This window comes from Choristoneura fumiferana, chromosome 26, assembly GCF_025370935.1.
Source record: "Choristoneura fumiferana chromosome 26, NRCan_CFum_1, whole genome shotgun sequence".
NCBI classification, from domain to species: Eukaryota; Metazoa; Arthropoda; class Insecta; order Lepidoptera; family Tortricidae; genus Choristoneura; species Choristoneura fumiferana.
This window is the reverse complement of record NC_133497.1, coordinates 4,980,736-4,992,469: the sequence shown is the minus strand read 5'-3', so window position 1 is coordinate 4,992,469 and position 11,734 is coordinate 4,980,736. Positions and strand designations below refer to the sequence as shown.

Genomic DNA, 11,734 nt, shown 5'->3' with positions numbered 1-11,734 from the left:
AGAGCGTGTCGGACACGCCCGAAATAGGGTTCCGTAGCCATTACGAAAAAATTAAGTAATATTTTTAAGGATTTCGTATTTTGTACGGTATATTCCAAGTTTAGGTATATTTTATACCTTAGGCTGCTATTTACTCTTAAACTACTAATGATTCTCAAGAAAACTTAACCGTTTTCCTTTTAAGTTTGATATACTTACTACCATCCTGATTTTTTTCAAATCCCCCTAATATTGGACGCTAATATTTCGCAAACAAATCACTGAATCAAAAAATCGTCTTAGCAAACCCCTGATGGTTTTAAAAGACCTATCCAACGATACACTATAGGGTTGGATGAGTAAAAATAAATCACCCCCACTTTACGTCTATGGGAGGTAACCTTAAATTTTTTTTTTAAATTTTTTTATTGTTCCATTTTGTCGGCATAGTTTTCATATATATCCGTGCAAAATTGCAGCTTTCTAGCATTGATAGTCCTTGAACAAAGCCATGGACTGACAGACAGACAGACAGACATGGTGAAACTATAAGGGTTCCGTTTTTGCGATTTTGGCTCCGGAACCCTATAAAATTCTTATTCTTATTCTTTTTCCCGCGGCTTCGCTCGCGTTAAATTTGGAGTAACATACATTTACCTTTTGCGATCTTTTTTTTTCGTGTTTTGTTTGATTGATTTTTCGGAGGATTAATGGAATTATACAAATACAGGCAGACGTTTTTTTAGATTCAGACAGATGGTGCAAATTTTGTAATTCAAAAATCATATTTGTACCAACTTTGGAATCATCATCATCATGTCAGCCGAAAGACGTCCACTGCTGAACATAGGCCTCCCCCAAGGCGAACTTTGGAATGGAATGTGCAATTTTAGAAAATGTTAAAATAGTTACGCATTTCCTTTCATTTCATTTTTCCTCGGGATAAGAATAAGTTAATTCTGTACACAGCCACACAGCTGTCCCTGTAATGTGAAACAGGCTTCTTTAATCTAGGAAATCGCAAAGTTCCCGCGGGATAGATGTAAATCTTTAGTTCGATTTACAAAAAAACTTAACTGATAGAAAGCTACACTATTTTTTTACTTTAATCCCGAGAAATTGTAAAGTTTCTGCGGGACATGAATTTCTATTTTGTTCTATTATAACATTCTTAATTGTCAATGAGAGGCATTGTATCTTTGAAAGAATTTTGAAAATCAACTCCGGATTTGTATTCAATTATTTTTATCCGCGGAAATTTTGCATTTTTTCGGAGAAAAAGTAGTCTGTGTCAGTCAGGGATAGTGTAACTTTCTTAACAACTTAAGTAATTGCTTGTTTCCGAGAACTTTTTTATTTCAATTTATTTTCATCTTTTTAGTTATATATTTTAGTGTCTCATAAAATCATGTATACCTACATCAAAACTGAACGTACATGTAAAATTTCATATTTGTGCTTTAAGGAGTTCCGTCATGAGCAGACGACTCTGGCTGCAGCATTAGGTGTTGTCTATTATAAAAACGCATTGTCATTGAAATTAAACAACTGTGTAGTTTTTTTGTGTTTGCCATTAACTTTTGAGAAATTCCCTTCTACGGAGATGACCCTGGCCAGGATGAACAGGATGTAACTGCCAAATGATTGGATTATTATCAGATTTATATCAGTTTGCCAAATCTACAGTCCCTAGTTTTATTAGTTTAGATTTCGAACTCTACGTCCATATGATCTTAGTTAGTTCTTAGTTAGTTATTCTAAATATGTTGCGGTAACAATGTAAAATTCCAAAAATGGAACCCTTATTGTTCGTCCCTGTCACATCACAGGCATTTTACTTGGAAACTATAAGAGGAATGTGAATAAAATTTTGAAGGTATAAACATACATACATAACATAAATTTCTGTAGTTAAAATACGACAATAAAACTTTGATTTATCTGATACAGTTGATGTTATTTCAAAGACTGCTTTAAAAATATGTTTCCTTGATTTTTTGTGTGTAAATAAGTAAAACATTTTACGGCCGTTCATAATATACATGATAAAGTTTTTTAAGAACCGGTAAAGACGATGACACTTTTTCGAATATTGTGTATGCATAATAGGTAATATTTAGAATAAGAATTATTGTCATTGTGAAAATTTGCTATAAATTGTTGCTACGCGATGTGACATGCACATGAAGCCACTAATAATCGGCTACAATCTAATTTTGAACATTAATCTACCGTGAGACTATCTCATAGTTACTTAAACGGAGTCAGAAACATGACGTGCTAGAGCATAAACGCCTTTTTCTAGCGTAAGAATATAGATTTTTATTTTATGTAGTTGATTACAGCCAGTAATCTCATTGCAAATGTATGTTTATCTACACCCATATAGTATATCCTCCATTATGCGTTCAAAACCACAGATTACGACAGCCACGACCATCATTACGATATTGAATTCTATTATGACCACGGCAGTACAGCACGGGGGATACAGAAATCTATATCGTAATGAGATTTCATACATCATTCATTACAGTTACAGTACAGGTGCAGCAGCGGGGCGTTCACCAGCAGGCGCAGGTCGTCGTCATCGGGCGCGCACCGGGCGCAAGTCGTGGGGCAGACATACCTAGTACTCGTTGCAATGCAGGTCATTCTCAAGGGTTCGCGGAACACATGATAGAGGATTTAATATATGGATGTAGATAAAATATTTGTATGCAACTGTACGTAATTAGGCCTTAAAACACTCATGTGACCTCTATTACGATACAGTTGCATAAACTACTATAATACTGCAAAACATAGCCCATTACACACGCACAAACGTCACGCCTGTATTCCCAAATGGGGTAGGCAGAGCACACGAAACGTTACCGCTTCGGAACCACTTTTAGCAATTATAGGTTTAGTTAAGTTTGACAAAAACGGTACAATAGTGACAGGTTGCTAGCCTGTCATGATATAAATAAATGGCAATTGATAAATCTGAATTAAAACTTTACTTCCCTTTCTCTATACCCTTTATAGCGCAGAGAGATCTCAGCAAAATAGTAGCAAGTAGACCATTGAAAAAAGTAAAACGTGGTACATTAACATTTGGTAAGTACTGATTTTAATAATAAAATTGCCCAAGTGCCGTGAACTTGGTTGTCTTCTTCTATTCGGCACAATCTGTTATTCTCAGTATTGCACATGTTTTTTTGTTTAAACATGTGCATTATTGAAAATAACATTTTTACTTAACTCGTCACGCATCCTAGAGACTACATTAGTCCCTAACTTTTTTTGTGCGGGAAATGTCCTAGAGACTACCAAGTAGTCTTAAGGACATTTCCTGCACAAAAAAAGTTAGGTACTAATGTAGTCCCTAGGACGCGTGACGCTAATTTTATCTATAGCGTAATATTGATAATCTATACGTAGCTATGCATACGTAAACATACATATCTATATGTATATCTAGGTACACATGCATAGGCGCGAGCTTTAACAATGAGAACTAGATGGCACCTCTTTCCATACGAACCAATACAAGTTCTGAGATACCCGTCTATCTATATATACTGTAGTCTTTGTTTGAAAGCGTTTTGTTGCAGCACTTTATCTCCAAAATAATATTATTTGGGTTAAGGTGGAGCATAATCTGTGCGTGGAGCCACATGTGCCCACCTGTGGCAAAGAGTAGTATAATATACAGGGAAAAGAGAGCCCTCTCTCGGCTCATTCATGCAGACGGTTTTGAAGCGCCGTCTACATTTCTTAATAAGTACCATTGGTTTCAAGTCTTCATTCGGTCATTGTTCATCCACCATTACCTCTCATATTTCGTTTTCTACATTTTTTTTACCGTACAACGGCAAAAACTACTAGACACTGGCAGAATTGTCCTCCGATGGACAGAGCCATATTTTTTTAAAGAAACAACAAGTACCATTGATGTATATATCCATCCATACGTATAGCTATTATAGTCACAGGTATTCTTACTTTACTGCTTTTTCTTCCCAGCTCAAACCACATAAACACTAAAAACAGGGCTGCAAAGAGAAGTGAGACCGCTTGAATTCAGTCTTCTTAAGTTTAAACCAGCCTCAATTTTCCGTTTGCAGCACTGTCTTTACTTTTTATGTGGTCTGAGTTTCGATTGTAACGTAGCCATCTTGTTCCTTGTTGAGCGCGAATAGACACCTTACATAGAGGGTTGCTACACAAAGAATATTTGTAACGACTGAGCGTATACAATTGTGACTTTTATATTAGAAATTATAATACGATTGTCAATTTCGAAAATAAAGTTCATTTTTGCGGTAATTATAAACGACAAAATATTTTTTAATAAATAAACTTTATTTTCGAAATTGACAATCGTATTGTAATTTCTAATATAAAAGTCACATAATTGTATCCGCTCAGTAGTTACAAATATTTTTTGTGTAGCAACCCTCTGTCAGGCCGGCGTCTATTCGCGCTCAACAAGGAACAAGATGGCTACGTTACAATCGAAACTCAAGTGCTCAGACCACATAAAAAGTAAAGACAGTGCTGCAAACGGAAAATTGAGGCTGGTTTAAACTTAAGAAGACTGAATTCAAGCGGTCTCACTTCTCTTTGCAGCCCTGTTTTTAGTTTTTATGTGGTTTGAGCTGGGAAGCAAATCCAGTAAAGTAAAAGAATACCTGTGACTATTAATAGCTATACGTATGGATGGTTATACATCAATGGTACTAGTTATGAAATGCAGACGGCGCTTCAAAACGGTCTGCATGAATGAGACGAGAGAGGGCTCTCTTTTCCCCGTATATTATACTACTCTTTGTCTGTGCCAGTCTGTGGTTGCCGCATTCCTACATATACATACATAGGTATTTATACTCTTTGGGTTGCCGGCACAGACTAATAAGAGATACCGGCCGGCCGGTGTGTTAAGGATAACGCGTTACAAATTAGTACAAAATGCTGCGAATTATTAGTAAAGTGGTTCTTCAAAGAGCGAAATTCTCGACAGCCGCCGCGCCAGCTCCTCAAACTAACCCGGAAATTCTTTATACTGGCGTAAGTAAGTTTATATAAATAAAAACTTTATTCATAGAACTTCATACCTAATAATAAATATGAAGGCCGTTTACATAGTTTACTTAAGTTTTTGCGAAGTCACCATTATTACTAGAATTAGTTTATAATTATAAGCTTATAAGCTTACTAGTCTGTGATTATAAGCTGGGTGCTAATAACATCGGAGGTGTAGGTATTGTATGTATGTGGCTACGAAGTATGTTGTCACGAAACGAACATATTTACGTACTGGCCCCTATCTAAGTGCTACAATTCTTTTACATAATTTTCTTTTTTTGTATGAGAAACTTAACAATTAATTATTTAAAATTTTAGTACTTCGCCCATGTGGAATTTGATTTTTGCTATCTTATCCTGCAAAAAAATTTCTAGGATATATTGTATCGCAACTTTGGAGATAGCACAGTTGTCGCAAAGAAGCGGTATCTTGTTTCTTTATACCGAAATTTAGATTTAGGGATACATAAGTACCTAATCTTTCTCTCTCTCTCTCTGATTCCGGCCGATTTCGGCCATGGCAACAGCTTCAACTCCGTTGGTGTCGCTCGTGCGCTTGCAAGTGGCTTATGTAGCAAATCTTCTTAGGGAAAATTCTTACACAGTGCGGGCACGTGAACACACCATTAACATAATTATAACTGATTGGTGCAGATGGTCGAGCTTACCCTAATAATTAGATGTGAACGAGGGACATACCAGAGGGCCTACTCCGAAACTCAAAAATCGAATTTCGTATTGCACCATCCCTCTCACTCTCGTATTAAATAATATAAGTGTCAGAGGGATGGAACAACACAAACTTCGATTTTCGAATTTCGTAGTAGCCCGGCTGAACTTATTGTTGATTTTTGATTAAAAATAGGTACTTCTTAATTTCTTCATAAATATCCATTATTTATGTTGTGTTGGAATCGGTTTACTAATGTTTCGGCGAATAATGTTTGGCAACCTGTTTCATTTCGCAACTGTTTAATATTTCTGAAACTGCAAATATTTCAGGATTTTTATAAAACTAACCCAACCTAACCTAAAGGGTTCTACACGATGGCCCTGAAATAAATCCTGAAATATTTACAGTTTTAGAGTTTGCGAAATGAAACAGGTTGCCAAATGTTACGTTGCGAAAAGGCAGTACTCGGTTGGAATCACATTGTTTACACTTTGTTGCTCCTGATACTTTATTTTAAACTTTTAAGGAAAATCAGTATCAGGTATATAATTATTTTACCAGTTTTGATAAATATGATACCTACATATTTTAAAGTTTTATGCATGTTCAGCAATATACAAACATGTTTATCAACATACTTTTTCTGATTAGATTAGTTTTTGGACATTCATTTTATTAGACTTGTGCATACTGTGAATTTAGATTATTATTTTTTTTTATTTTTTATTTTTACTTTGTATATTTTTTGAATTATTTTTTAGGTGAACTAAATAAGGTACCTACTACATATTTTATTTATCGAGAAGATTTGACTTGTTCTTTAATTGACTTTTAATTGATTGCAACTTTTATTGAAACTTATTTAACTTGCAATTGTTAATAAGTGTTTTAAGGTTTTAAGTAAATAAGCTTATGTATATTATATTATATTGTAAAGGAATTTATGCTAAATACATTTTAGGATTAAGTATGTAAAACTTTACAGTTTTCCAAAATGAAATAAATTAGCCTTTGTCAGTCAGAAATTAAAAGAAAAGGGTGAGGTTTGGTCCAGGAAGAACCCAATTGGGAACAACAACAAAAATAAAGCCCAAGCACCCCACAGAGCCTAACAGGAAACTGCACGCTCCTCTCCTGGCTTTCCAACAAATGCCTGGAGCAGGACTCTGTGGAAACCCCTCCCACCTTATCCTCCCCCTAGTAAGCTCTACAAAGTTGGGGGCTACAGCCAGATTTTTTAGCTGGTGAGAGTCAGGCTCAGGCCCTCCCTTTCAAGTCGTCTATAATGCATTTTTCCCAACTACAAGCCCCCATCTCCTATTTAGCACCCCATATTAAATTTAATCTAGTTAAAAGCAAGAACTAGTATCTGGCTTAATTAAGGGGACTCGACCCAAAAAAAAAAACTAGGAATATTATATGGCTGTGTACAGGGTTGTGAATTATAAGATAATTAGGTTCATTGATATTATCCAACAGGATTACCTGTAGAAAAAGAATTTATCTTGTTTAAATGAAAGCAATTTTTCAGCTATTCATAAACAATGAGTGGCTGAAGTCTTCCGATAGGAAGACCTTCCAGACCTCAAACCCAGCCAACGGCAAGGTGATTGCGGATATCCAACAGGGCAACAAGTCTGACATAGACCAGGCTGTGCAAGCTGCCAATGATGCCTTCAAGTAAGATCAAGTTTTACCCGACTGCCTGCAGTATATGTAGCTACATATATGTCTATTTTCTTGGTCCTCTCTGTAGCCTAATAGGTATTAGCGGGCTGTTTTCCGCAACTCGACGTCTAAGTGCGCCTATTTTGCGTGATCTCTGTAGCCTAAATGGCTGGACTGTTTTTAACATACGAGGTTTCATCAGATTCATCAAAACTCTTGGAGTGACAGGTACATATCTATACCTACCTATAAAAAAGTTTTCATCACACTTGATCGTAAACAGTGTCGTAACATGCAGGCTACCTTGGTTGCAACCCCCAAAATAAAACCCTTTCCGGTGGCGAATGCACTAGTCCCAAAACGCACTATTAGTCAATACACTCTAATTTCGAAAGCCCCTCTTCTCATAAGAAACTAGACCCAAAACACCATATTTCCAAAAAGGCTCATTCTCGATTTACACGAGAACCATTGATAACTAGTCCCAAAATACACCTTTCCCAAAATACTCCAAATTGTGTTCACCTGTAGGTGGCGTAATACTTCATTCTCATAATGCATAGTTCTCAAAACACTCTAGTTCCAAAATACCCTAATTTTTTTTCTTTTATTTTCGAATGACTCTTTGAAATTGCATTCAGCCATAACCGTTACCCGTTTGACGCCAAGAGTATTTTTGGAAAAACAGTTTTTATTGAAATATTATTTTGAGCTATATACAGGGTGTAATCGTTAAGTGTAGCCAGGCGATAGTTCCGTAAATATATCTGATATCAGAAAATTTCAATAATTTATCGTTAACTATTGAGTAAAATTACATTAATACTTTTTTTAAATAAAACTAGAAATATTAAAAGTATTAAGTTTAAACGCTTCCATACTTAAGTACGACGACGACCTTCACTCCTTAAAGAACGTTGGTGTCGTAAGAGATAAAACCGCTTGAGATTCATTATTTGCACGAATAAACTGTAATAAAATACTAAAACTACCGTGTATGAAATAATAAAATATAACATTTATTTAATGTCTCGCTTTTGTATTCATTTAAAACCGTCAGATAAAAATAGATCGTTACGGCTGAAAGCAATTTCAAAGAGTCATTCGAAAATAAAAGAAAAAAAATTAGGATATTTTGGAACTGGAGTGTTTTGAGAACTATGCATTATGAGAATGAAGTATTACGCCACCTACAGGTGAACACAATTTGGAGTATTTTGGGAAAGGTGTATTTTGGGACTAGTTATCAATGGTTCTCGTGTAAATCGAGAATGAGCCTTTTTGGAAATATGGTGTTTTGGGCCTAGTTTCTTATGAGAAGAGGGGCTTTCGAAATTAGAGTGTATTGACTAATAGTGCGTTTTGGGACTAGTGCATTCGGCACCGGAAAGATAAAACCCTCGACCTTAATGTGCTTCATGAAACCCGTGGTCGGTAAATAATAATAAAAAAAAAATTAGTCATTGCCCGTACTAATTTTCTTGTCATGAAGCCCAAGGTCGGTAAATGAGTTTGTTACTGCATGGCGTGCTGCTGCTCCGTGCGCGCGCTGCACACGCACGCCATGCACATGCTGCGGATTGCCAAGAGCGCAATCAGCGGTATCGACAATTTTTGAAAAAATATTAGTTTTTCTTTTACAAATATACAATTTTACTCGCAAATGTGCTGAAAAACATTGTATGTCGCACGGGCGGTACTAGAATTACGAACATCGACTCATTAAAACCCTCAGTCTTCGATTTCGGGCTTCTAAAAGACTCTCGTTCGTAATTCCTTATTTACCGCCCTTAAGACACAATATACTATTTAAATGACGTGTTAAAAAAAATTAAAGTTTTTTATACGCCAATATGTGACGTAATATCGACAAATGTTTTTCTGGCAATTGAAATAGCGATGCAGGTGTTTTGCTGAAATTCGGTCGGGTATCTTCGGGCATAGTGTGCTTAGACACTGAATGTTCGGCCATCATTGACCACAAACTCAATAAAATATGTTAAGAAGTAACATAGATCCCTTTGTCATAGACTTATTTCTCATGTAGGCTCGGTTCCCAATGGAGGAGAATGGACGCGTCGCAACGTGGCGTCTTGCTCAACAGGCTCGCCAATTTGATAGAGAGGGACGCTGCTTACATTGCTGTAAGTTCGTTTTAACTATCATCATCATCAGCATCGTCCAAATACACGAGTCTTGGACGTTTAATATCTATTTAAGTCTGTATTTACATATCTATAATAAGTATGTTTATCAGTTGCCTATAGTACCTACCCATACAACAAGCTTTGATTCTTTCGTGACTAGGTCACTTAGTGTAAATTGACCCATGATATTTATTTATTTATATTTTTTATTTATTTATATTTATTTATTTATATTTTTCTGTGGTACAAACCGCCTGACCCGTTTCCTGTTTCCACAGAGTCTGGAAACCCTAGACAACGGCAAGCCGTACCAGGCCAGCTATTTCCACGATGTGCAAGCTTCCATCAGGAGCCTGCGTTACTACGCCGGATGGGCCGACAAGAACCATGGTTACACGCTACCCGCTGATGGCAATTACTTCGCGTACACCCGCCCTGAGCCTGTCGGTGAGTGGGAAAGAAAATGTTTATTCGGCATATAAACAAAGTAACAAGATAAAACATTGATTCAAATCTTTGTTACCCCTCATGGGACACTGTTTTACTCTCGGGGGTAATTACCCTCTCCCCTGATTATCGTTTTCGTGTAAGAAGTGATTAAGAGACTGCGCGTCTACCTACAATTGCTGGGCCGACAACAACCAAGGGACACACTACCTGCTCACGGTAATTATTTTACATATCGTTAATTAACTCTATATTTTAGCCCCGAGCCCCGACGCAAATAGAGGATTGTTATAAGTCTGACGCCAAGGACAGTCTGTCCGTCCAGTCTGTTTGTATATCTTGCTGTGTGTGACATCGTAGCTCTCAAATGGATGGGCCGATTACGATGCGGGTTTTTAACGTGAAAGCGGGTTCCCTTGCGATGCTTCTTAGCCATGTTTCAATAGAATCGGTTTAGCCATTTTTGAGGTATAGAACTTTGAAATGGGGGTTTTCAACCTCTATCTTGGTTAGATTATTGAGACATTTGTAAGTCTAGTGTGTAGTGTAGTCTAGTCTAAGTCTGATTCAGTAGAGGGGAGGGGGATCAGGTCCCCCTTATTCCCCGCGGACTCCAATGAATACTAAATACTTTATTTTGCTCTTTTTAATACCTGTTTTTTTTGGCGGGTGACTCAATAGGTATGTTGTCGTTATCACAATTAAAAAAAACTTCGAGCAAATACTCGGCCATGAAATCCTCATAAGTAGGTAGACTAATAAGATACACGATTAATCAGTGTTTACTCGGCCCGCAGGTTTAGTTAGTTCACAAATGGTATTAATAAATATTTTAATGCACCGTTTGAAGAGAGTCTGCTCGCAGCGTCGCATTGAAGTTCGAGAATGTTCTGTATTAAAAATTGCCATGTAAATTGATTATCTTCGCCTTACATTAAGTTGGTGAAATTACTTTATTGTTAAACAATAACATATGAGGCTGTTCCACCGTCAACGATATTTCTCGGTATTTCTCTGCGTTTCCACCACATGTGTGAGGAATGCATGAAATTAAGATTGGTTTTTGGAGTCTTTTTGTATTACATATTTATTGCAACTCCAAATTTTGTTACTTTTACGGTCATCCCGTATCCATATCGAAAATACAAACTGAAACATGCACCGAAAAACCAGAAAAAGGGACCAGCGCTGAGAGTCGAACCCAGGTCCTCAGCATTCCGTGCTGCGTGCCATTCCCCTATACTACCACTGGACAGGCAGGAGTACAGAATTTCTCCTATGCACCACATTCTTATTTAGTCACTTAAGCGGCTATAATATAACCGTTTCCATGATCGTTTTAAAAAATCCTGCCACCTCTTAGACTCCTAGCGACATCTATGTTTTTTAGCCCAAAGCTGGTCTTTTTTTCTGGTTGTTCTGTGCATCTATGTTTCAGTTTGTATTTTCATGCATGAACCAATAGAAACGCTTAATTTACCTATCCTCGCTCCGCTCAGCTGTTTCCACTAAAGCTGTGCTGTGCAAGGTTATTCATTCATGTTCATGAAAAACACATTCGCGCACATCTCTGGTGGAAACGCAGCCTTAAGCGTTTTAAAATGTCTTAAACTTTCGTGATTTTCACTCATAGTCAAAATACCATAGTTATTTTGACTTAAGCGTTTTGTCCGCGTGAATTTTGTTAGAACAAGATTTAAATTTTGAAGCAAATATTAAAATATGTATTCAAACGGCAGCGGTTTCT

The 11,734-nt window shown here is 36.7% G+C and overlaps 2 protein-coding genes across 2 annotated transcripts in view; one reads left to right on the top strand and one right to left on the bottom strand.

Annotated features, from left to right (window-relative positions):
• Positions 1-11,734, bottom strand: part of LOC141442608 (cilia- and flagella-associated protein 91-like) — a gene marked incomplete in the record, with an annotated part of 185,848 nt that overhangs the window by 86,123 nt on the left and 87,991 nt on the right.
• Positions 4,850-10,037, top strand: LOC141442611 (aldehyde dehydrogenase, mitochondrial-like). The gene is made up of 4 exons (XM_074107632.1): positions 4,850-5,034; positions 7,257-7,405; positions 9,441-9,537; positions 9,819-10,037. The coding sequence occupies exons 1-4, from the start codon at positions 4,936-4,938 to the stop codon at positions 10,020-10,022; spliced, it is 549 nt and encodes a 182-aa protein (XP_073963733.1). The 5' UTR covers positions 4,850-4,935; the 3' UTR covers positions 10,023-10,037.

Coding starts and splice junctions, on each gene's coding strand:
- LOC141442611 (XM_074107632.1), top strand. CDS start 4,936: ATGCTGCGAATTATTAGTAAAGTGGTTCTTCAAAGAGCGAAATTCTCG. Junction 5,035..7,256: donor CGGAAATTCTTTATACTGGC/GTAAGTAAGTTT, acceptor GCAATTTTTCAG/CTATTCATAAACAATGAGTG. Junction 7,406..9,440: donor GCTGCCAATGATGCCTTCAA/GTAAGATCAAGT, acceptor TTTCTCATGTAG/GCTCGGTTCCCAATGGAGGA.